The 26679-nt window shown below is 40.0% G+C and overlaps 1 protein-coding gene across 1 annotated transcript in view; it reads right to left on the bottom strand.

The window, feature by feature from the left end:
* Nucleotides 1-9026: 9026 nt before the first annotated feature.
* ASXL3 (ASXL transcriptional regulator 3) overlaps nt 9027-26679 on the bottom strand; it is a 169984-nt gene continuing 152331 nt past the window's right edge. The window contains exons 9-12 of the mRNA XM_053913326.1: nt 25868-25964; nt 23888-23993; nt 17270-19223; nt 9027-14379 (exon numbers count right to left, since the gene is read on the bottom strand). Coding sequence (XP_053769301.1) covers nt 10669-14379; nt 17270-19223; nt 23888-23993; nt 25868-25964 — 5868 coding nt within the window. The 3' untranslated portion in view covers nt 9027-10668. The remainder of the gene's footprint in view (nt 14380-17269; nt 19224-23887; nt 23994-25867; nt 25965-26679) is intronic.

The raw sequence follows: 26679 nt of genomic DNA, 5'->3' as shown, positions 1-26679 counted from the left end.
CCTCCTATGTTCGTCAGCTTGGGTAAGCACAGAAAAAGACCATGGACTAGATGGCTTAAACCACAGAAAACTGTGTTCTCACAGTTCTGGGGGCTGGAAGTCTAAGATCAAGGTGCTGGCTGATTTGGATTCTAATGAGAACTCTTTTCCTGGCTTGTAAATGTTGCCTTCTTGTTGTGTTCTTACATGGGAAGTGGGGGAGAGAGAGAGCACGAGAGCCAGCACGTGAACTCTGGTATCACATTCAAACTTAGGGCTTCACCCTGACTGGTGTGGCTCCATTGGTTGGAGCATCATCCCATACACCAAAAGGTTGGGAGTTCAATTCCCAGTCAGTGCATATATCTGGGTTGTGAGTTCGTATGGGAGGCAACCGATTGATGTTCATCTCTCACATCAATGTTTCTCTCTCTCTCCTTCCCTCTCTCTCTAAAAGCAATGAACATACTTTTTTAAAAAGGTTAGGGCTTCAAAGGATTACTTTTGGGGGTCAAAGTTCATTCCACTGCACTGTTGCAGTGAGACCATCTCGGGGAGCCCTATATGCATTTACACCTTCCACACCACAAGACTCTTTATACCCTTCCTATGCTCTGCGCCTTCACAGAACTTCCCATTTTTAAACATACTGTATGTGTTATGTAGTTATTTGCTACCTGTCTCCTGAAAGAGGAAATACAATCCAGGGATTTCTGACTGTTCATTTTGGTACATTAACACCCAGGACAGAGCCTAGCGTAGAGGAAGCCAACAATATGAACACTGTTGCCACACGAATGAGAGTCCTATGTTATACATGATGGAAGCTGCTAGAAATACCAAAATAGATGGGGTACTATACCTGCTCATCAGTAGGTTTCAGTCCAGTTACATACACGAGGCTCACTGTGAATGAATGATAGCTCATTATAACTATAAACTATAATCAGGAAATGATGGAGTAGGAACATAGAAATCTGTATGCAGTCCAGGAAAAAATTAGCTTTCCATGCAGGAGTTAACCTCCTCAGATTTGCATGAGTCTATTTGCTGAACTATGGGCCAAGAAATCAGATTTCCCATTATTAAAATTATCGTTCATTCTTGGTAGTATTTATATGAGCCAACTGCAAACCAGTAAGAACGGATCAAATCTATGTGCCGAAGTACATTTTAAATATCCATCCTTACAGGCATTTTATATGCAGAAATCTCCTCTGTGACAATATTTTAATAAATGACCATGTATATGAATAGCCAATTGCATAGCCCAGGTTTTCCTTTCTGAGAAATTAGTTTGATACTCACTTTTTAAAAACTGATTTACTACATTTTGACCAAAGAGCTTTCTAGGTAAAGTCATCTCAACTTTGGTTAAGCTTGCAAAGGTATTTTTTAAGCATTTCTTTATTAATCTGAATGTAAAACTATAGGAAAAATAATCTCTAATTTAGCTAGAAGATAACATTCATTTTCCTGCTAAGGTCTAGTGACAAAAGAATGTTAATGAACACTGTACCTACGACTACAACAGTGGAACCAAAGAGAAATGAACAGATGCCGACTTACCTTCTCTGGTGAGTCATACAGGGCACAGAACCACGACCCTGAAGCAAACCAGACCATCTGTGCTGCTTTGTCCAGATGAGCCAACTTTGGGGACAAACCATTTTCCCTACAAAGGAGTTTTTATTTCTTTTTATGTTTCTATTTTGAGAAAGTATAATTTCTCCAGTAGAAGCTGCAGAAATATATTTTCTCCTTGTACTCTGTTGCCTAAATATTTTGATTCTGAACCAAAAGTAGTCATGAAATTAAATGATGACTTCAAAGGAGATTTATGTTTCCAAAACTCCCATTTCCTCAATTATTCCCCTATCCACACGCAAGTTGTTCTGGGAAATAGGATGTTTCCTAGAAAGGCACTTTTGCACTGCATTTTTGAGAGCATTCCTCCCATCTTATGACAATGTTTCATGGTACAATGCCGATGTACACTAAAGAACTATTTAGTAACAGTTTTCTTGAAAAATCAAGTCATCAGTAAAACCTCGTATCCACTATAATGCAGCATCTAGCATAGAAGCGGTGACCAAAATAATGTTTGTTCATTGAATGTTGGATGAACCCTGGCGCCAAAAGTGCTCCTGTTGTTAGAATCTCCTTTCAGGTACCGAGGCTCAAGGAGCTAGCTCTGCAGTCCGTGAGATGACACACTCTCCTTAAGTAGAAAGGGAAGTTTCTAAGCTATCTCTCCTTGGAAATGGCAAATGTAATTCCTCACACAATCTAACCTTATAAATAAATTTCTGATTACTTTGACATATCTTCCAAAAGTTACTTATTAAAATACCTAAAATATTAGCTTGCTAGGTGACTTTAAGCAAAATATGCATAAGTAGGAGGTGATGAAAGATGGCTTTGTGCTGTGGGGAAGATGGTGAGTCAGACACTTGAACAGGAATGAACGGGAATAACCTGAATTCATGCCCTGACAGTGGTGGCATAATGACAGACAGGAGGGCCAAGGCTGCTGGGTGCTACAGAACAGGCTTCTGTGTAGGGCACAGCCAGCACTCGTGTCCCCAGTTCCCAGGCTGGAAAGAATGAAGCAGTCAGAGCCACTTAACTGGTCAAGGTTTTCTTAGAAAAATATTGATCCGGGTGAAGCTTATCTCTGACACTATACATCCTGGTGTTATCCATTGGCTGACTCTTGTGCACTTTCTCATTATCCCCCGTGACCACGATGTTCCTCTCTTGTGACCATCAGCAAAGAGAGAGATTTTTATTTCTCAGAAGTATTGGACAAGGCACTGTGAGCTCTCTGACATCAATCCTGGCTTGCAACTTGCATGTGCAGAACTCACTCTTGGTTTTCTTACCTGAACCCTATTAAATAACATGAATAATCAGAAGCAATGTCTTTGCCTTTCAGAAAAATAATAATCCACTTTATAATATATATCAGGACACTGCTAATTTTTTTTGCTATAGCCTCTGTTACATGATTTGACTTTTTAATATATGAATAGATATTACATTGATTTTAAAAATGTATTAAAAATTCAATGAACACCAAGAGCACGAGGCACCACAAACACTGCTACAATATGTTAACTTAAGGAATCAGTTATTACCAACATCTAATCAAATGCCTAGATTCATGTAAAAAGAGCTTGAGACAGATCTCTAAGATGTGTCAAGGACCATACACCTTGCAGAGATCCTTACTGGGGAAGGCTGTATCTTTACAGATGGTGCCTGTTCAAGGAAAGGACCCAGATGCTGACAGGGAAGAGCATGCATGCCCTCTCCCCAGTGGGATCTCCTGAAACTCTGCCCGGTGCGGGTGACAGATGCTCCTCTGGTCTGGTCTCATCCAATGGCAACCGCAGCGGTTTCACCCACTTGGTTGCTGTCTGCCCCACTGCACCTTGTACAGCTCTGGGCTATACTCTTGCCACATTTAAATTATTTTATCACCTTTCCCACTAGTCTACAACTTTTTCCAAGCTTTGAGCCCTCTGATTTGCCTAGCACCTAGTAGTCTGTGTAGAAGCCATTGTGTCTTACATCAAATAATAAGATGGGCTTCTTCCTGGAAAATCTGGAAAATCTTTCATACTCCAGAGCTTAGCTGTGTGTTCTTTTATTTAAACTCTCTAAGCTTCAGTTTCCTCATTCACAATACAGATATAAGAACAGCGCCTACATAATGGGATTTTTCTAGGAATAAATGTGATACTACCTATGAAATGCTTTGTAGCACTCAGTCCATAAAATTTCATAAGCATTAGCTGTTATTTTCTATTAAAGACAATCTGTCTTTTGGGAACTATGCTGGAAACTTGCCATATTTGGTGTAGTATGCAGTTAGATCTCCGAAAGTCCCCATGTTCCCTCAGCATCGAAGAGTAAGAATTTGGAACACAGTGTTTTCCTGAACTAAAACCGTAATTTGAAACTAGATATATTTTCCATTTACAAGCTTCTGATAAAATAATAAAGACTTTCGGATGAGCCCACAGAAAATAGGGTGGGTCTTCTGTGACCTCCAGTGCCCGGGACCTTGTCTGGGAGCTCCTGGTGCTCCCACCCTTTGCTCTTCATGGGAAGTGTCCACAGCATAGAGAACTTGGAAAAATCAAAAGTGGGAAAGTCCTGGATACTTTATTGTGTTTGGCTTAACGCTCATCTTTGAACCACCTTTAGACGATTTCCTTAAAAAATGTTGTAAATGAGATTGTAGATGGAAATTTTAGCTTAAGAAAAGTACGTCAGAAACAAACGTTCCCATAAATGCCATGGATATACTAAGTATCGATCCTAACTTAATGGAAGCAGATTCAGGAGCTCCATTGTTCACAGAACTAATGTTCGGCCACCCGTATTGGTTTGTCCTAAGAGGGCCATCTCTCCTGATTTGTCTGGCATCTGTTTGGCTTGGCTGATGCTTTGCAGGATCGTTACATATTTTCAATACAGCTTTACTTATAGTCAGGTATCACATGAGATATTATTTAATAGAGCTGAAGAGAAAACTAAAACTGTTTGTTTTAAATGAAATGGCAAAAGAAATTAGCCCTTACTCTGCAAATCATGTGACCTCCCTTTATTTGGGGGAGAGTAAATGGTAATTAATTATACTGGCAACTTGGATAAAAGTTTAAGAAACCAATTCATTGCTCAATTTAGACCCAGATTAGCTGTGACACTGGGTTACTCCAGCTTCTCATTTCTGCGTATGACTGTGGATAATTGCATGTGATCTGAACTTGAAATATTACATCTAGGCAATCTATAACTAAATCCTTACAATAATTTTGTGGAGAAACACTTTCTAAGATTTCTGTTCAATTGTGTTTTGCACAAGGAAGCCTCGTAATGTCATGCCAACCACTCTCCTAGCTAAGTTCTTACAAAACAGCACACTTACCATTGATGGAAAAGATGTTTCTGTGTGAAAACTGATGAATCACTGGGCAAACCACTTGTCCTCAGATAAGCACTACAATGGATACAAATTAATACTTTAGATCTAAAAGTAATTGTCACTCAATCAGGCTACATTAATATATTAAGAGAGTAGAATATTTACATACAATCATAGAATTGTACTTATTTTATGAGAGTAAATGAGTTAAAATGTATAAGGCATTCAGATCCATTTCAATAAATGTCAGCTTAAAGAATGCTGCACTGTTCAAACTTCTCTAATAAATTTTGGAAGAGATGATACCAGTGAGGTAATGCAAACAAAACAAAATACCATACATAACCCTAAGTAAAGCATTTTGCAAATATTTTAATAGAAAATATAGGACAAAAAAGAATGTCACCATTATAGTGAAAATAATTTAGTGAAACTTAGAAGTAACTATCTGACATTGACTTACGTGGATGTGTTAAACTTTCATTATTATAATTTAATTTATTTTTAGGAAGAGTAAGAAGCGTGTTTCATTCTCTTTTTCTCCCGTAAGTAAACATCCTCTTTCGCCATCTGGTGGCTAAAGACAACATATTCTGTGTGGATAAAAACAGTTGAACTCAAGATTTAACGGCCAATTATGTTTAAAGCTTCTGATTCATCTCACTGCAAAGATATGCATACATTTAGCCAATGTAAACATAATTGAGGCAGTTTTGCTGTAACAGTTCCCAGCACTTTATTCAAATAATCCTAGCTATAACATTTAAGCTGAGATTAAAAATATTAATGAGGGCAATTTTAAAAGAATTTGTGAAAGTTAACTCATTTTGAAAGTTGAAATTAAACATGGTAGCAGCAATTTCTTCAACTGAATGTCTTTCACTATAAGAATTAACAAGATCTTTATGAAAATAAGAAGATCCAAATATATTTTTAAATGATAAGCACAGTAAATACGGTTAATTTCAAAGAGGTTTCAGTTTGGTTTTTTACTGTTCTCACAATAGCTGTAATCATATGTTGACAATTCAGTACACCAAGGAGAATGGGTAGATAGTTTAACATCAACGTTTGCCTTCTCTATAACATTTTTCTTAAGTAAAATTTTCAATGTATTAGTACATTTTATGTATACAAGCCACCTTGCTTCACAAAAGAATCAACAATGACAATTTAGTGTTTAATTTCTTTATTTTCTCCAGCATAGTTTAATATTGAAACCCAAATTGTTATTTTGAGAAAGGGGAAAACAGAGAAACGTGAAAAGGCGAACATTTTGTTTAACTTATGGTTTGTAAGCAGTCACTTTTGTAGGCAACCCTTTTTTTCTTTGTAGAAAAGAAGACATAAAAAACAAACAGCACCATTAAAGAATGCATGATCCCTGAATTCTAAACAAAATACTGTCTAAAAATTGTTTAAATGCTCGTTGCACGCAGGCAAATCTAGTCAGGTATCAAAGCAAGCGTAACAGTTTCAAATTGTAGCAGTCTCACTGGATTCACCAACTGCTCCCCCTTCTGAGAATTTCACACACCTTTTCTGAGTCTTTCCTGTGGGAGTAATATATTCTTTGGTAAAGGACTGAAGGAGGGTTTTACTTTTCTTCTGCTGATAAAATGTCCATGTATGTTGAGGGCCTTCCCCCTCAACCCATGTTTGTCATGCATGTTTTGTTTGGGTCGATTTCACATTTTCCTGTTACACTGTAAGAGTAATACCGCCTTTAAAAAAAAAGGCATTCAATGGCTAATGTCAAACAGATGTAAACATTCAGAATACTGACCAAAAAAAAAAAAATACACACAAACACACATTTAAAAAAAGAAACTGTACTGAAAATATGAATCAGATTAGGTTTCCATGAAGCAGGGGAAAATACAGCAGTACAAGAAAATTATGGCAACCAAGTAAAGCACTTTCTTTGTAACATTCATGAACAGTACAAATACAACAAAGTTTTCCTACCATCTAAATTATTCTGCAACTATCAAATATAGTACAAAGCGAAATAGTATGTGCTATAAAAAAAAGCAGCTCCTTTAAATTATCGTAAAAATGGTTTTTGTTCGCTTTACAGTGACAAAGCATGAGGACTGAAGACAGTAAGATTTTTATATTCAGTGACATTTTGGCTACATAGGCCCCTCACAGTCTGATGAGTTCCTTTGCTAGGACTCTTCACATTGTTCTCTGGAAACACCAATGGACAGTGACTCTGGGCTCTGCACATTCCACGGGCTCATTCCCACCAGGCGGCTAGCAGGGTGCTTGACCTTGACACCAGAGAGACGATGCAGCCCTAACCTTGGCTTCAGCTTCTGTAACCTGGGTCTTTACCAGACCAAGGAGGAACCAAGGAGCCAATGCAACTTCCTCTTTAGAAATTGTGTGTGTTGGTGAAGGAAAGCGGGCTGCAGCATCAAATATTCTTACTCTTGACTGCCTTATGAAGCACCGTACTCATCAGCTTGTTTTCGCATGTTTATTTTGAAATGAGTAAGACTATCCAAGGTCTAGAAGTCAACTAAACCTTCTATAGCTCATCCTAGAAACACATATCACCACAAGGTCTTTATAGCAACCAGGCTCAACCTCATAGGTTTTTCAAGTTTTCTTTTTCATACTAGGCCTTAGCAGGGAAATATTATAACTATGATGCTCAGTTCACCAACATTTCTGCTATTCTCACTTGGGGGAAGGACATTGTTTTCATTTTGAAAATGAAGTTGCATCAGAATGTTCTTATTAACATGCCCATTAACTACCTAAATGTCTTTATACACCTCAGGCATATGCATATCATATAGGAGGGGGATTAGGGAATAGCGGTTTTCTTCCTTCCCTTGCTCCAAAAGTGCTACTTACGGAAATACATCCATTCTGATAAAAAAAAATTACATGTCACATGTGCAATTTCTATTCCTGATAAGGATAGCATAGAGTCCAATAGTCAGGATACTGCACACACTAAAATTTGCACATTACACCACAATAACCATGTAGTAAATAACATATTCCATTTGCACATAGGCAGACAGCTGTGGGAATCAGGCTACTAAGAACCTACTCACCTAATCCAAATACACTGGCCTTTGTATACATAGGAAATGGACGCTTGTAAAACATCTGGCCCACTTTTAACTTCCGAAATTTTCTTCTCTCTTCCCATTATTTTTTAGCCCAAAGATACTAATTGTTTTAGTAATCAAAACCATATGTGAACATTCAAAATTCAAACAGGGGCAAAAAATGAGCAAGGGCATAGAAAAATTATGCTCTTTGGACCTGGCGGATAGAATCCACACATGATCGACAACTGATCTCCCAACCTATTACCTGAAAAATCAAAACCTACGCAAGGACACTTTTCTTTACTCCCAGTAAGCAACTTGCAGTGTTCCACAAGGATGGAACTGAACACGGGCTCAGAGTCACGTCAGCCTCAACTGTACCTCACATACAGAGTGCAGAGGGTTTGTAGAGTTTCTTTCAACACCGTGTCAGTTACTGATAGGATAGTTTTGAATCTGCTGGTGTGAACAGTATCTGACACTGGTAGAGCAGCAACTGAACTTGGAAGGACTTGGCATGCAAGTGTCTGTATTTAGGGATGCCCCTCTGTGAGATGAGGGCACGGTCTTCTGCACCAAGACGCCATCAGAGCCAAGCAGACCACTGGGACATGACGGATGGGGGTGCCACCCAAACACAACCTGGAGCAGAGTGAAGCAAGGATCCGCTGGGACTTACGCTGCATTCCTTGGGAAGGGCTGGTTAAGTGCATTGTGGGTTTTTTTTTTTTCAGTTGTGAGTTAATTTTGTTAATTTTCATGTGAAAAACAGAAGTGACAATACTGAAGCACCAAATAGCCGCTACAAAGGCAGGCCTCTCTTTGCTTTTCTTGCTTTTTAAGATAAAGTATCTTTCACTATCAGCAATTTGTTAATAAAAATGACGTTTCTGTCACCTAACAAAATTTGGCAACATCACAATAATAAATATGGAAGGAAAAAAACATATACCATGGTTGACTACTATAAAAAGAAAAGAAATCACAAGTGTTTTTTTTTTCCAGAAATGTAATTTCTGTTCATTCCAGTTAATTTTTAAGACATATTTTAAGGGAATGTCAAAAGTGTACATTGATTAGGATGATCCCACGTGAAAATCTCTGTTATCCTCACAATGACAGGTGATATTTTACCCCCGTTTTTTTAAATACTACAGTCGCACTCAATCAATGGGTTAATGCCACTCCACATTTTGTGCTCTGTAATTGGAAGTTAAATGGGTGTAGTTTTTGTTGTCTTTCATCTTCCCACAATGTGCATGTGCTTTTGAACTTGCGTTAGGGAACAGAGCCTCCTGAACTAAAGCTGTTCTCTTGCATGAGGGTGGCCAATGTATATGGAATGCAGCTCAGATACTCAACACTCAGACTTCACTGGGTAAACGCTGAGGACAGTCGGAAGATGCAGTATCCCTTTGTCAAAAGCAGTTCCACTCCCCCAGATATGAAGTATGTACTGAACTCACCTGAGGGGAAGACAAACAAAACATGCAGTGCCTAGAACAATTTTTAAAATGAGGGTTATTTCAGAGTAAAATAGAATTATATAGATTGTGAATCAGGAGGAAAAAAATGGTTCAGAAAAATATCAACACTTCAGCCTTCTGCAGTCCCCTTGACCATTGATGACAGTTAAAAAAGAGGTGGCCAACCTTCAAAGCTGGAAGCCAGAATGCACTGGTGTCATCATTAAAGGTCCACAATTATGTCACCCAAATTTTAACACCTAGTGTTGTATCAGAGTGGAGAGAATGGACCAATATGTACATTATCAGCCCACTTACATGTGTTTGCATGCACAGCATTTTACTTATTTTAATTTTAGGGCCTTTTACAAATTCTTGCTCTTAAAGGCCACACATGAGCTCTGAAATCCTCTGGGCCCAAGGTTCTCTGTTGGCCAACGGATCCTGCTGTATCAGGTCCAAGGGCTCGAAGCAGGTCACTGGGCATGAGGCCTGCACTGCAATTTCCGGCCGAAGACACATCTGACTACGATGTGTGTACAGTGTCCATGGCCAGGGCAGACATTCTGCCAGTCTCTGAAAAGAATAAAAAGGGAGGAAAGAGAATAAGGACAGTGGAGTTTATTAATGGCATGCCTCCTTTAATGTATCTTTTGTGATATGAGTAAGTACAAGGAATCAAACATTTAAATCAGATTCCTCATTCCAAATATGATTTAACCACTGGGGTCAAGGTAGGTCCAGGAGAGTCAGTGGTGAAAACCCTTGCTGTAATGGTTCATCTGCAGAAGGACACATAACCCACCTGAAATCACTTTCACCGTTCTCTTACTACATCTGTATTTCTGGTGAGTGTTAAGTATTTAAATATGTCCTTTTCCTATCTATACCTGGATTTAAAAAAAAAGAAAGAAAGAAAGAAAGAGAGAAAACCTGATGGGGCAGTGACCTCTATACACGTGGACAAAAATTTCCCAAACCTGGGAAAGGCAACTAAATACGTCGAGACATGCCACTGAGCCACTTGGGTGGGAGGGGATCTCTCCTTCCCCAGAAATGCAAAAAAATAAAAAATCCCATAGAGAAAAGATAATCTGTCCCAAAAGAAAATAAATTAGCACAATATGAAGCACTGAGTTATTCAATTTGTTGCCGCTGACGCCGTGCGGCTTTTCCATTGTTGAAAAGGGATACTGCATCTTTCATCCAGCTCTCATCGCACAACCAGGCAAGCTACACAGAGTTTTGAAGGACCTATGCAGTCGTCATGGCAGAAGGCCCCACAGCCTTTGCACACAATCATGGCTTTCAGCCGGCAAGAGCATTTCAGTTCCAATTCATCCGCGTTGCTGCTGTCGGCAAAGTTCTGAACGGGCATCTGAGCGTTCTGACCAGGCAGGCCTGTGGCAGGACTGGAGCCACTTCCCAAAATCCCAATGGACTTTTCAATTGCAGAGGCTGCCCTTTTGAAGCTCGTGCTACCAAAGTGTATTGTTGGATAATTTCCACAGAGCTGCTGTTGTTGCTGCACCTGCATTTTCTGAGCAGCTAATTGGGTAAAAGGCTTTTGTGGCTCAGAAAGCAAATAGGAAGAGAAATCTGCATTCTTTAGCGCAAATGCTTTTAACTGTTCTTTCATTTCATTCTGGTCATAGGAAACTTGTTTCATGCCCAGTTCGCAGCTGCTGCCTAAACCTTCCTCAAAAGAAAGAGGTTCCGATTTTATATTGCTACATATGCCCGTGGACTGTGGCCAACTAAGTCTCTTAGTGGTTTCCATGGTAACTGGAGGTTGTTTTTGATCGGCTGGGACTTCTGCATTAGGAAGAGGTGGAGGTAGTGGAGGTGGTGGTGGGGGAGGCGGGGGCAAAGCCAAGGGTGGAGGGGGTGGTGGGGGGGGCGGTGGGGGATGCACTAGTGCTTTGTTTGGCATTGCATGTGCAGCCCCTCCCACATCATCGCCTTCCTTAATGGGCATATTGGGGGATAACATGGTGGCTAACCTTAGCTGGTGAGGTCCTGAAGAAAGGCCCACCTCTCCCAGTCCCTTTTGTTCAAGATGCCTACTGAAGGCAAATGCATTGCAGCCCACCGGGGCCTTGGCAGAGGCCTGTAACAGAGCCGTAGTCGGAATGGGGCCCCTGGCAGCCATGGGCATTTGGTAAAACTGCTGTCTGTGTGAGGTACCAGCATCGGGATGGAAGCTGCCATTCTTGTCCACGTGAAACAGGTTCTGCTGGAAGCTGCAAGAGGGGAGCAGCCGCTTCTGCTGTTTGACCTCAGGGCTGTGAGCGATCCTGTTCTGGATGGCATGCTTGCTCAGCCACTCTTGCTTAAAGGGCTGACTGTGTCCTAGCTGATTCAGGCCAGAGTTGACGACACAAGGCACGCCTTTAACATCTGCCTCCACCAACAATCTCCCTGGTTCACATTTAACTTGAGTGTGTTCCCCCACAGTCCTGGCTACTCTCTTTTTGGGGTGGTTTTCTCGCTTTCGCATTTGGAGTGGGGCAAGAGTCCCTGCCAAGTAGCCCTTCCCGTCTGGGTTTGGAGAGCTGGATGGCATTTCAACAACGTTCCTCTCTGGTGCTGCTTTACCCACTGAGGTAGTTTGAAGAGGCAGGGGAAGCCTGTTAATTTCGAGCTTGGCTCCCAATCTGGGCTGTGGCAACACTTTTTCCAAAGGCAGGTTGCCCTGTAGTAACTGTGTCACCAGTGGGTTATTCGCCTCCACAGAGGACAGACGGCAGCTTGAGCTCCCTGCAGTGGGAACTCTTTTCAGGGTGTCTGTAGCCAAGGAAATCACCTCTTCCATGGGACCAGAGGTGGGAACCTTCACGTTCTGCGACTGTTGCACACTAGGAGCTGCCTCTGTGGCTGGAGGTGGCAGCTCTGGCCCAGGGAAGTCCTCAGTGTCCATTCTAAAGCCCTTGTCCACTTCATGAGGTTCAGATTTCACAGGAAGGGTGACACTTGTTATGAGATTCCTGGGGTGAAGTTCTGACATGTGTGAGTAGCTGGCATGTTCAGTTTTAATAGCCTTTGGACAGCTCTGCTCTAGATATTCTTTCTGTTTACTTGAACCCGAGTGATTAACCAGAGGCTGTCCTGTGCTCCTCAGGCCCTCGTCGCTCCAGCCAAGCCGGTTGCCTGGGTTATATTGATTGCTACAGGTTGTGTCTGCTTCACTTTTGAAAGTGGTCGGGCCCCGTGCCTGCTCAGCAAAGCTATTACTAGGAGCAGTCACCTCATTTAATTTATCTGGAACAACCAGGGGTACTTCTCGGAGACTTGAGCAGGGGGCCTGCATCGTTTTACTGTCTTGTTTCGCGGCAAAGGCAGCAATGAAACTAGAACCGTGATCTGTGCTTTCATTGGCAACCGGCTCAGGCCTGCTAATAACGGACACCTGAGGACATGCCATTGGCTGTATGGCCGCCTCTGTCCTCACTGACTTGCTCTGGATGTCCAAGCTGGCTTCTGCACTTTCGATGGAGACGGTCAGAGACAAAGTGGAGGTCAGCGTGGTGCTGTGGTCAACGATGACTTTACATGGAATTGATCTGTTTATGGCTGCTGGTGCAAAGCCCCCCGAAGGTTGCTGAGGTTTCCCAGAATTGTCTGCCCTGTTTCGAGACCCTGAATTTTTGTCCAAGCTTTCAGCACTTAACTTGGGAGGACTGTCGTAAGAGTTTATGGTCAGCATGCTTCCGGTAAACATTGCGACGGGCGGGCATGCAACCAGAGTGTCTGTAATGGCCACTGAATCCCTGCAGCTGAGGGCTGCTCTCACGGTGGCCCCCATGGATGTGGTGGCCTGTTCTTCACTCCCAGGCATGGCTATCTTCTCAGGAGGGAATCTGTTGTTAATTCCCGTTGGGGGAATCAAGACAGAAGTAGTGGAGAGATGGTTTGGCAAGTTATTTCCAATGGAGGGAGTTGGCACGGAGGTGTACTGACTGGAGACTAAGTTACCAGCACTGCTGCTTGGTATGAGCAGCTGCTTGTCATCCATGGAGCCTGATACGCTGGTGCCCCCGGTAGTAGCGGGAATGGGAGTGCTTTCTACACATTTTGGTATAATGGCTATGCATGGAGTGTCAGTTCCCTGGATGGTTTTTAACATGCTTATATTACAAGCAGAAATTGTAGTGTTTGTATTATCAACAGACATTAGAACAGAGGATTTATCAACAGAACTCACAAAGGGATGTTCTTTAATTGCTCCCGACATAGCAGTGCTGCAAACAGACACAGGGACAGAATTTTTATTAAAAAGCACGGGCACACTGCTAACTGCAGAAGAGGTAGATGAAACAATTTTCTCAGATAAATGGGACACAGGTATGTTCTCATCGGAACTTTGCACAGATAAGTCAGTGGCAGTTTCTGGAAGTTTAGCTGGGTTAAGAGACGGCTGTAATACAGTGGTGGCCTCCCGAAGGTGTACAGACTTGTTGCTAGGAGATCTGCAGTTTGGATTGACAATAATGACACCAGTTGAAGCCTCAATTTTTGTTTCAGGGATAGAAGAACCTTCCAAGTTTGGAGGGCTTTCCTTTGAGCCAAGTGGAGGCAACCGCGACTCCTTAGTGTTCTGGAAGAGATGGGTTCGGGCTTGATGCTTTGCGAAGAGCTTTGCCTTTGTTTGCTCTTTGATATGTGCCAGGGTTCTTGCCTTTCCACCCTCTCCTGGGCTCCCCATGGCTCCAGAGACAATGCTCGCTGCTGCAGCTACAGCAGCAGCAGCCGCTGCCTCTCTCTGGGCCCTTGCTTGCTGGGCTCGAGCCTTGATATCTGCAAGGGTCCTGGCTCCCGTATTCCTCCCACCACTGATGGATGTGCTAGGGGATGCTCGAGACTCTGGTTTGGAGACTGGTTGGCTCTTGATAATGAAAGGTGGCCCAATTTTGGAAAGCTGGATCTACAAGAACGGAGAACAGAAAGGTAAGGCGCTTGGTCCATGACCACAGAGAAGACACTTGGCATGAAACAATGCGAAGAAGAAGAGTAGCTGCATTTTCTCATAATGTGGTGTTAACTATACCTAAATCCCCAAATGGGTCATTAGGGTACCAAGGAACATGTAATGTAGCATGAATGTGAACATTAAAAACTTTAATCTCTGTTTACTCCATGAAAACATCAACTGGTGACTTCATTTACCATGGAAATGAAACATTTTCTTAATGCCTCATATAAATGGAAACAAAGTCCATATCTCTCAAAATGAGGTTATCCAAAAAGACTTAGAAATACTTAGCTTTTAAATTATCTCCCCTGCTGGCATGAAAATCTGGGACCTTAACTCTACTTGAGTTTCTCTGTCTTAATTTGACACACACACAAAAAGCCCTGGCAAGAGGTCAGGAGATTAGAATTCTCATCCTGACTTTGCTCAAAGAAACTCTATGATGCCCGGCAAATCACCGTGTCCTTCAGAGTCTCCAATAACCTCTGTGAGCCACAGATCCTCTAGTGCTTGCATATTCTTATATTGCCTAGCCTGCTGCTTTATTCATATGTAATAAGCACACAAAAGGAGTTTGTAAACTCAGATGTAAAATGAGACTAGTTATTTCTGGTCTATTTCCTTCACAGCACTGTTATAAAGATGGAACTCTGGGGTGTTTGGGGTTTCTTTTCCCTCTAAAAGGAAGTATGGGTTAGGCTGTTTCTTCTGATTGTGGTAATCAACAATTTGCTGAATTTCGTAAAGGTCCCTGTGCACACTGTTCCCCTACTCATGCTCATTAAGAAACTAGCAGTCATCGCCAAATTCACGAAGCACAAGACCTAACCTCCAACATTTCATAGCAATGCCTGTGATTTTCTAGTCACTAAGAATGTTCTTAAGAGGCATAGATTTGTAGAGCTGGAAGGTATCTAGCTAAAGACTCATTTTACAGTTGAAAAAAACTGGAGGTCACCCTGGCTGGTGTGGCTTAGTGGATTGAGCGTCGGACTGTGAACCAAAGGGTCACTTCCCAGTCAGGGCACATGCCTGGGTTGCAGGCCAGACCCCCCCAGTAGGGAGTGCTTGAGAAGCAACCACACATTGATGTTTCTCTCCCTCTCCTTCTCTTTCCTTTCCCCTTTCTCTAAAAATAAATAAATAAAATATTTTAAAAAACAAACCGAAACTGGAGGTCAAGTAGACTGCCCTTGGGCCAGATAACAGCGAGCAGAGGGAAAGTCTGAGGGCTCCCCATTCAGGGCTTTTGACAGGTTCTATGCTTCCTCTTTTTCCCCTTCTAGAACTTTTCCTAGAAAACATATATCTCTCTTCTCAACATATGTATATTTACATTATAAACGTTTGACACATACTACAGGATCATATCAATTTGGAATGACACTATGGAACTTTGTTAGATGGAGTTATCTTCCTGAACAGTCTCACTTCTCATTGTCAAAGTTGTGACGCCTCTCTTCTAATTCAGATGCTCCAAAGAAAAGATGAATTCAGAGAGGGAATTCCATTTTTCATCTTAAACATTTCCCTTAGTTTAAAAAATTAAAAAAAAAAACATTTTTAAAATTAAGCCTAGATATACTTAAGCAATAACTCAAGGCCAAACAAACATCAAATATACTTATAGTATCTACCTGTTTATCTATCTTTACATAAATTGTTTAAAAATACTTCCTATGAAAAGCATGCTCATATTTTTCTTTCCACAGCTTCAGAAATTAAAATGCATAGCAGAGTTTTATGTTCATCTTTTACATCTCTAGAATCTCCTTTTACTAGGGACTGCTTTATTAAACAGAATAACTACAACCACACTCTTAAAAGTCAACTTTATGGAGATCACGAGTCACATATAAAAGGTGTCAGAGCACAGTGAACTACAGAGATTAAGAAAAACAAAGCCTGAGTGTGTTTAGAATTCTAGACCAACTCTATGATGGAATAGTCCATAAATGGATTCAGATAAAAGCACTGAATAAGTTTAAATTATAGTGGGTAATTTTTTTTTATTAAACAGAGTTTCTTTTGAATTAAACCTAATTTTCTGTTTATTAGGCAGAGCCAATTTATATAAAAGATTTGTTTTCTGAGAGTTAAAATCTACTGGGATCAAAAGAAAGTAAACAGAAATGTTTTTCTACAGGTTTTATTTTCTGTGTGAAGTTAAATACCTCTTTTACTATCTTGGAAGTAAAAAAAAAAAAAGGATTTGTATGCCTATATATCACCATAATTTCCCTTCAGGGTTCACGAAGCAATTTCATTGACTTATTTAAGAAATATTTAATGGGGCTCTTCCAAGCCAGGTCCCTCTCTGCTAGGCAATGGCTGTATTCAATATTCGTTGGAAAGTGAATCAAGGGATAATATGGACCTTAAACCCTTAAGTGAATGCGTCTAACTTCTGACTACTTCTTCCTCTAGTTCTTCTGAACTTTTATAGGTCACTGAACTGTTTTTCAAATTTTCCCATGTTTATTTATGAACAGGTCTCTGTCCTACACCTGGAAATCCCCAAAAGACCCTGTATCTCAGTGGCCTGTGGGCAACTCCAGGCCCTGTTCTCCCTCCCCACTTCTTTTTCCTTCAATGCTAATGTCTAAATACATACATGAATCTAAACTTATCACATGAACTCAATGCACGTCTAAAAAAGGATCATTTAATATTAGACTGGTGCTGGGAATATTAGATTACCAACTGCTACATAAAACCTGGAAGGAAGAAAACCTCATTTATTTTTGAAAAACTAAGTATGTAAATAGAAAAGCCTATATATAGAATTGCTTTTTATTTCTTTTCTTTTTCTCCTTTTTTTTTTTTTTTTTAAATACCATACCTTGAGAGGCGGCACCCTGGGTTCCTCTCTTGGAGGCTGCTCTTTCTCAGACGGACTGCTGGATGACAGGTTCCGGGTGGATGGATCATCTTCTATCCTCGCCCTCTTTTCCTTACAGATCCCAAAGCTGTGCTGCTCTGCGGTCTTCCTCTTTGATAGCTCAGATTCTCTACTTTCATTTCTCATCCCCTCAGGTGACTTGGAAGGCTCTGGCAACTTTGAAGTATACGGGGTCTCCAACCGATTCTGTGAGCTCCCTTGCTTATGTGTTTTATTTCTAGAGCCTTCTGGAAATGAAGCCTTGTCCACGGGTGAGACATACTGCTTGTCCTGTAATTTAGCTGATGGAAGCTCATTTCCTTTACTCTCTGTTTCTTCAGAAAAGAGAGACAATTCTAATGGTGAAGACACCCCTTTCTTTTCTGTTCTTTGTAGAACATTATGATTTTTAACTTTTATGATTTCTGTAGAAGGGTGTTCTGGAATCGAAGCAGAATAGGGCTTCTCTGTTTCAACGTGTGACTTACAAGGCTGCTGATTCAGGGTCTTATTGTGTAGTTCTTCAGGTGAAAATGCTTCAGGAGCAATGGAAGAAGAACCCATTTTGATGGGTTCAGGAGTATTTGATAAAGTCTGCTGAGGCAGAAGGCTCTCCCCCAGGGGCTTGGCAGGCGCAGAACTTTCATCTTTCTGTGGGGAGAGTGGTTCTTCGGATGCACAAGGTGACTTTCTTTGTTGATGCACCATTCTTTCATTCATGGAAGAATTAGAAATTGGAGATGTTTCTGAAGGAAGTGGCAAACTGGATATAAAAGCGGTCTCAGATGTGAGAAGCATGGAAGACACTGAAGACGTTTCTGATGTCAAAGGTAAATCAGACATGGGTGACGCTTCTGATGTTAAAGGTAAATTTGATACTGGGGATGCTTCAGAGGTTAAAGGTAAACTGGACATTAGTGATGCTTCTGATATTTCCGGTGAAGTGGATATTGGAGATATTTCGGACATCAAAGATGCATGAAGGTTTTCTTCAGTGGGATTTCTCTGATTATATTTGTCTGCATTTTCAGTGCTGGATACCTCAGAACAAAACATTGTCTCAAGGGAGGCTGGAGTACACGATTCTTCTGAAGTGGACTGGGTTTCCCCTCCCGGGGACGTCACGCTGGTGCAGGCTCCCCCTGGGCTTTCAGAAGAGAAGGAAGTTTCAGAGATACAAGCATTTTCTGAAAGCTGTTCATCAGGGTCACTCTGTAGCTCCATATCTACAGCGACTCCTTCATGGGGACATTGGCCTTCTAAAGAAGATGGCCCTGTTTTCATTTTTAAAGTATTGGTCTCTAGTGTAGTTTCTGCCTCCTTAGGTTCTGTGCTGTTGACATGAGTCATGGATGAAGTGGAAGGAATGAGAGAGTCACAGACTTCTAGTTGATCAATAACAACTGACATTTCTTCCTGGGGAGATTCTGATTTCTCTTCCCCCTTGACTTCAAGAGGAGGCAAAGTTTCTAAAACATCATTCATCATAACACAAGATTCTAAGTTATCTTCCAGAAGTGCTATTTGGGGCTCTTCATGAGCACTGGCAGGGATTTCAGACTCCTCAGAAAATTCGGGGACTGTCTTGTGATTTTCATCCTGGCACTCACAGATACTAGTCTCTACCTCTTCTGCAATTTCCTCCTGAATCACAGATTCTTCAGGGATCAAGATATCCTCTGATTCCGATTCTGCCATTACATCTTTACCTACATCTACCATAGGGCAGAGCGTGGCAGAGAAATCAGGTTCTGGAGAAGTTGGACTTTTCATGCTTTTTGGCTGTTGTTCTTCCAAGGGAGTCTGTGAAGAAAGGCCTGGAAGACTAGAGGCTCCACAAGAAGAACTACTTTCAGCTCCATTATTGTTTGGTCCAGAAGTGAGCTCTGTAGATTCCTCTCTTGACATGCCCAACCTGAACAGAAATTAGAAACACTAAATTGCTGTCCGAGCACAAAACTTAAAAGGTACAACTTGGATTTCTCACAAATATAGTATTCAATAAAAGTAAGTGCATCAGATTAACTTTATAATCACTAAATAACATGCTTAATTTATATAAAGTAGTTTATGACTTGGTTTGTCTACTTACTATATAATCATAACTAGAATAAACTATTTCTGATTCAGAAAGGTATAGATTTTTACTCTGTAACCAAGAGGTATGAATCTTACTAACAGTTAGTAAAAGGAGTAAGAAAATTACATACTCATTAGATTCCACATAGAAGTAAAATCATATGGTATTTGTTTTTCTTTGACTGGCTTATTTCACTGAGAATAAAACTCTCCAGGTGCATCCCAAATAAATTAACAAAATAGAAACTGACTCATAGCTGTCGGAGGGGACAGATAGGGGGCTGGCTGAAAAAGGTAAAGGAATTAAGTAAAAAATTAATATAATAAAATATAATATAATATAAAATAAGCTTATAGATGGACAACAGACTGGTGATTACCAGAGGGAAATGGAGGTAAAGGGATGCTGGAGGGGGTAAAGGGGGGATAAATGGTGATGGAAAAAAATCATGACTTGAAGTGGTGAATACACAGTACAATATACAGATGACATATTATAGAAGTGTATATCTTAAATGTATATATTTATATTAACCAATGTAATCCTAATAAATTCAGTGATAAAAAAGAAAATTACATACTATGAAAGATTTAAAAATACAGCAGAAAAGTGTAAAATGTATAGGATCTAAAACTTTTTAAGTCATAAAATAGAAACCTGTCATTATAATAGAAAATAACAGCCTTCAAAGGATGCAACATAACCAAACAATTCAGATCAACGGAAGATGGGTATGTTGTAAAATCTTAAAATTGAAATGACTTCCAAAGACTATGTTTAACCAGTTAAAGAGGTGTTCAATCACCTTATTTTAGTATCTCTAACTTAAGTCAATATGGAAATGTTGCTAAAGAATAACAAACATATTTGGGGTCATCAGAGTTGTCTCTGCTAGATTACGTTTGTATGAGGCTAGAAAAATTCTTTCATGTACATCTCTTACTGTAAAAATATTCCATGAAAATGTTAAGAAGATTAAGAAATAATCCAGACTGATGTTCAGGTCATAAGGAGGCAAAGTTAATTAGAATTACAATCAAAGATATTGTAAATCACTATTTCCTGCCATATGAAGTTACAATACCAGCATCAGATGGTAGAGGGATGTGATGTTCTAAACGCAGTTAAATTAGAGTACTACCGGCAATTACAAAGATAAGCAGAAGAGAGAGCATTTCCCGAAGAAGAAACATAGTTGAAATACAGCTATCATAATATCAATGCAGGAATACACCTCAGTGAAATCTTCAACCTTTTACTTACATCCTCAAAAGGGAAGGGAAATAAAACGGAATACAATTTTTGGATGTTTGATCACTAAAATTCAGAAGGTTCTGAAAAGAATATAAATATACTGCTTTCATAATTATTCTCTTCTTTCAACTTTCCCAAAGATGGGTTCAAACTAAGCTATAACTTATAACTATATTATACTTAGAGGAACAGGATAGCTACATTACAGATAAATTTAAAGCAGAATTATCAGCTGGAAATAACGTCTGGGCCTAGGTCAAGCAGAGATGCCACACTGATAGATACTAGATTAAGTGTGGAATATGCAGGAGCTATCCACTGGCAGCCAACTTTCTGCTAGTTGGTTACTAAGAATAATGTTAAATATACTAAATATTATTACTATATATGATATATATGCCATACAGGAAACAGCACTGTATAAAATATGCCTATGTCAACATTCTACTGTTTTCATGGGAAAATGGATTTAAGATGCCTAAGGAATAGAAGAAAGATGCTTACAGCACACCACATAACCACACACAGGAAAACCCTGCCCTCCAGAAACCTAAACTGCCAATCAACAGACCAGCTCTCACAATTCTGAGTTAGCATGTATGTGGGTGATTTCTAAGTAACCAAACGAATATACAGTACTACATTACAAGCCAAGTAAGCCAATAAGAACCATAATCATGCTCTCAAACAAAGAGCAAAAACAAAATCAGACAGATCTTAAGGAGAGGTGAATTTGGATAGCAACATTTTGGGGAACCCTGAGAGCAAAAGTTTTGCAAAAAGCATGAAAAAGCACATGTTGTCAGTGAGCTGAAAATAATCTGATGTTAGGGAAAAAAATCCCTCACATAATGGGAAATGTGGGTAATCTAAAAGTAACAAAATTCGAAGGACAGTCAAGGAAATGTCCAAAATACATCTGTCATCCAATATGAAATCAAAGACTGAAAAAAACAAGCGAGAAGTCCAGCGACTTAAGGGGACAGAAACTCTATGAAAAAACTACAGCAAGAAAGGGGCTTTAAAGAACTGTTTGTACGAGGGCTTGGGGCAGTAAGGAGGAGGCACATTTCCTCACAGTATTTTAGCTGTCATCCTCTGGGGCAGAGAGAGACCTTTGACCTGGTATCTGTGGGAGTCCATGAAGCCCCCAAATTTCATGTAAAAAATGTCACACACATTGTGACATTTTCCTGAAAAGAATTTGCAGGATTAAGACACTGAGCAATGTACTTAGCCATACTGTGCAAACCTGAGGAAATTAAGTTCACTGTCCCTCAGTTTGGGATACCATTTTTTAAATGTAAGAATAATAATGATATCTACTGTATAGGACTGTTGGGAGAATTAAGTAAAATAACATTTGCAAAGCTCTCAGAAACATAGCAGAGCCAGAGTATGCTCAATGATTATTTGCTAAATGAAGGAAAGAAAGCTACCTATCATGCATGGTATTTAGAACACAGGCTTTCTGAGAGCAGAGCCTAGGAAGTTCCGCAGATGCCTGTACCACTGGCATCTAGGATCACAACTGGCATGGAGGAGACGTTGGATAAATATTGTTGAGTTAATAAAGGAATGGGCCCAACACACAATAATAATTCCGGACCAGTGTGTTGGAGATAACTCCCTCAGCTATGCTTCTGCCATTACTGAAAGGAGAGCTCCCAACATTCCATGTGTTAGACAAAAGGTGAGGCAGGCCTCCTTGAATGGTCTTCAAAGCCATCTTCCAGAGTTTTTAACCCTGCTGGGTACCAGCATGCCCTGGAGAGCATCTAAAAATACAGATTCCTAGCCTCGCCTCCTGGAGATTTCCGATCAATATGTCTGGGGTGGGTTCTGAAAATCTGTATCTGTTTTAAAAAGCTCCAAAGAGGATCTGATACAGCCAGGCTTGAGTAATACTGCTAGAGTCTACATACAAGGTGCATAACTAACTTGCCACATAGTTAATTTTTGAATAAAAGATGATAATTACATTGTTTTATTTTTGTTAAATATGCTTATGTATCCAAGGTCCTAGGACAGCAACTGAAAACACGCCTTCCTGCCCTGGCTGGGAAGCTCAGTTGGCTGGAGGGTCACCCTGCACACCAAAAGGTTGCGGGTTCAATCCCTGGTTGGGCACATGTGGGAGGCAACCAATCAATGTTTCTCTCTCTACAACATCTATGTTTCTCTCTCTCTCCCTCTCCCTCCTTCTCTCTCTTTCTCTGTCTCTCTCTCTCTCTCTAAAATCAATAAACATATACTCAGGTGAGGATTTAAAAAAAAGCCTTCCTACTCAAGAGTGGTGCGTTAGGACAATTCACAAAAGGCTAGCCCACTCTGGATAAGGAGGCTGTTTGTCATAGGGTTCCTTTTCATGAAGAGCACTCATGTGAGATTCCTTCTGATGTTTTGCCCCATTTACAGGGGGAATTCTGTGAAATCAGATCAAATGGTACATTTTTTGTTACCTGTACCACCTCAGTATCTTTCACACAAAACAACTTCCAAGCATTAATTGTATACAAGTGAGTTAAAGCTCAAATTCCTCTACAAAGGAGGATGTAGGGCCACTATCATGTACCAGATTCTTAATCCCTTCTCCTTTCTTAGAGATCTGATTGTCCCTGAGGCTCTAATTCTGCCCAAGTAGATTACGTCTTGCTAACCATGAAGCAACAGAGAAATACTTTAAATTTAGTTCAGTCACTACCACCCTTAGTGTGTCCAGTATTATTTTAAAGAGAAACATACATGAATGCAAGTTAAAAACTGGTTACACCTGAAGAGGAAGACGGACAGAGTAAAGGGTGACACCTCAAGCTCTCCCCAAAATAAAGACTGAAAAGAGTATATACATGCACAGTCAACATTTTTAGAAAAATGTGAATTAGATGTGTCTAAAACTACTCATGTGTAAAGTAGTCATTAATAAAAATACTTGGATAAAAATCAGGATATTTTTACCAAAATCCAGTTAAGAAAGCCAAAATTGACTTCTATAGAATTTCATGTTGTTTTCAGTCCAAAATGAATTTTCACAGACAAGTTATAAACCCTTGAAAATGCATTTTTAAAAATTTAAGTGCTGATATGCCACTATAATTTTACCTGCAATTTCTTACACTGAGGGACCATTGCTTTTTATCACAGGTTTATTAAGTTTCACAGCATATGAGTGTGCCATGTGAAGCAGAGAATTATATTTTCATTTCCTTCTAAGAGAAATGAGGAAAAAATGCTCTAGCACTTACTTTTCTCCATAAAACCTTTCAAAGAATTTTTCTTTCCAAGGTTCTGTTTTCTTTTCCTTCTCAATTTCTTGCCTTATCCGCAATTGCATTTCTGGAGTGAACTCTCCTAGAGAAAGAAAATGCTTATATGTTGAGTAAAAGTGGTCATATCTTTTGCCGATTAATAAAGAAAACATGTAATTAATTCGAGTAAACTTTTATGGATGTTAAAAGCTAAAAGCTGCAAACAGGCATTTCTACAGCTTCTCTTTTTATGAACATCCCTTCAATAGTCACTTAGATGAACTCTAAAACGTTCAGCAAATGCACTGCATGCTCGGGCTGTCCATGAGTGTGCATTCACTGTCCTTAATGAAGTCAGTCTGGTGATTTAAAAAAAGGCACACCATTGACTCCAATGTAATGCCAAAAGCCCTGTATAGCATATATGTAGTAAAAGTATATAAGGGAAAGAAAGCACTTAATTCTGCCTAAATCAATTAGAGAAGGCCTCATATAAGAAGTGATTCTTGAGTTAGCTTCTGAAGGATGATCAAGCTTTTAGAAAATAATTAACTCAGAAGGCACAGAGATATGAATATGTATATTTATGTTCTTTTGAGGGGCCGATGGCAAGTAGCACACGGAATGAACTGAAATGGGACAGGCAGTCTGAGGCCAATTACCCAGTGTGCGTTCTACAGAGAGTTCTGAATTTTTCCTGTAAGACACAGAGGGAGGTTCTGGTGGTGTTCCAAGAGGGAGAAATAGGGACAGATAAACAGTAAGAAGCAGGGTGAGGTAATTGAAAGACTCCACCTAGGAGCCTACGAAATATCATGAATGAGACATGGAAATTACAGTCAGATCAACAGCTCTGGGACCGTGCAGAGGATTCAGACTCACAGCACAATGAACACTTCATGACCAGATGGACGTGGGGAGGAGGAAGAGGACCAAAGATACCATCAAGGTTTCAAAGTGAGGAGCTGTGAGGAGACAGTGGTGAGGTTAACCTCGAGAAGGCAGAAGGAATAGCACATTTGAAAGGGAAGACAGTGAGTTTAACATCGGTATTTTGGTTTTAAGGTACATGATATCAGCTAGGGAAATCCAGTAAGCACTGAGGAGTAGAAAAGAGGAGTTAAAGTCCCCTTTAACACATTTGAATGCTTCCAGCATATAGGCCATAAGAACAGGGTGAAAGAGGCTGCTTAGTGAATGTCTAAGTTACAAAAGAAAATATCAGGGAAGAGAATGGTGGAGACAGTAACATTTATTTACTTTCTGATGAAAGAAAATAGGCAATCCCACAGGAAGCTGAGAAATGGCCATCAGAAATGCAGCTTTAGGAAGAAAATTTAAATATATTACGAATGCCTACAGTAGATGGTTTTAAATGGGATGGGATGAAAAGCAAATGAGATATTGGAAAGGGAACATTTGAAATGTAAGCACTAAGAAGAGGAGATTGGACTTTGCCATTGGAAAGCCATGAGCATTTTCTTGGAGAGATTATTTCAACTGTATATAATGGGTTCACAGCCAACTATGACAATTTGAGTGGGTGAGAGAGTAAAATGTGGTAGCATTAGGTATTTTTCAGTCTTTCAAGAAGCTTGGTGACTTAAGGAAGGATAAAGTAAAGTGGTGATTTCAAGGGAAGAAAGTATTAAAAGAAGATGCTTTACTCCCCAGGACATTGATAGAATATATAATGTGTCAAACAAGTAAGTAAAATTAATGTTCCCTCCAAAACCTTGGTATATCAAAATTTATTATGTTCCAGATAGTGTCATGCTTTCTTCAAAAATATTGGATTTCAAAACTGCCAAGTCTAACAAAAAAATTGGTGAAGTCATCTGGAATAGAATGTGAAGTTTTACTAAATTGAAGTACACTTCGGGGGGTAAAAAGACTTGGAAACCAGAGAAAGGTGCAAAGCTCAGTACAGCACAGGTGCTCTAATATGTCAAATAATAATGGGAAATGGGAATTTACCTTCCGCCAGTCGCTGTTTCCATCCTTGTGCTGCGTATGCAAAGAATTCATTATTTAGAGCTGAAGTACTGAGGCGTAAAATTCCATCACTTCCCATCTAGGAAACAAGCCGACAAAAAAAAAAAAAAAAGATTCCATCAAGAATAATTCAAAGCAAAAGTATGCAGGGAAGAAGCAAAAACTGAGGATGTGTGTGAGAGAGAGAAAGCGCAGGCAGGAGGAAAAGAGGAAAGGAGCCTCCAAAAAGATGACTCTCCTAGTATGAAAAGTACACTGTTTGCAGTGACTGTTTTAATGACAAAATACATCAATTTAAAGGAAATCCTTATTAGGCATTTCTATTATAGGTGGTGACTATAACGAATGTGTGTGGTTTAATCAAAATAAGTTTTATATGTTTATTATTCTAATATGCCTTAAATTGTACCAAATTAAACATGTTTACACCTTTAGGTTAGGTTTTTTAAATGAAATTTTGTAAAATGTGTGAACACTATAAAGAAATCTGGCCTGGTCACTTGAACTCCTTTGCTGTCAGAGGTTTAGACATCAAAGAGCTGTGAAATATACTAAAACAAGGACACCCACACCGTCACACGTACCCCTGTGCCCCTCCTACTTTTCTCACCTCTTTGGATGCACACAAAATCAGGTAACGACAAAGATTAACATATGTGCCACTACATGCTACTGATCTATTTCCTCATATATACCAACTGTTCAAAAACTCTCATTCACAAGAGATTCAGATAAGCATCACCAAACTGGATGTTTCCAACTTTCCAAATATTTACTGCCTCTTACATGTAGGT

This window comes from Desmodus rotundus, chromosome 10, assembly GCF_022682495.2.
Source record: "Desmodus rotundus isolate HL8 chromosome 10, HLdesRot8A.1, whole genome shotgun sequence".
Lineage (NCBI taxonomy): Eukaryota > Metazoa > Chordata > Mammalia > Chiroptera > Phyllostomidae > Desmodus > Desmodus rotundus.
Note: the sequence above shows the minus strand (reverse complement) of the source record. Positions and strands in the feature narration are given on the sequence as shown.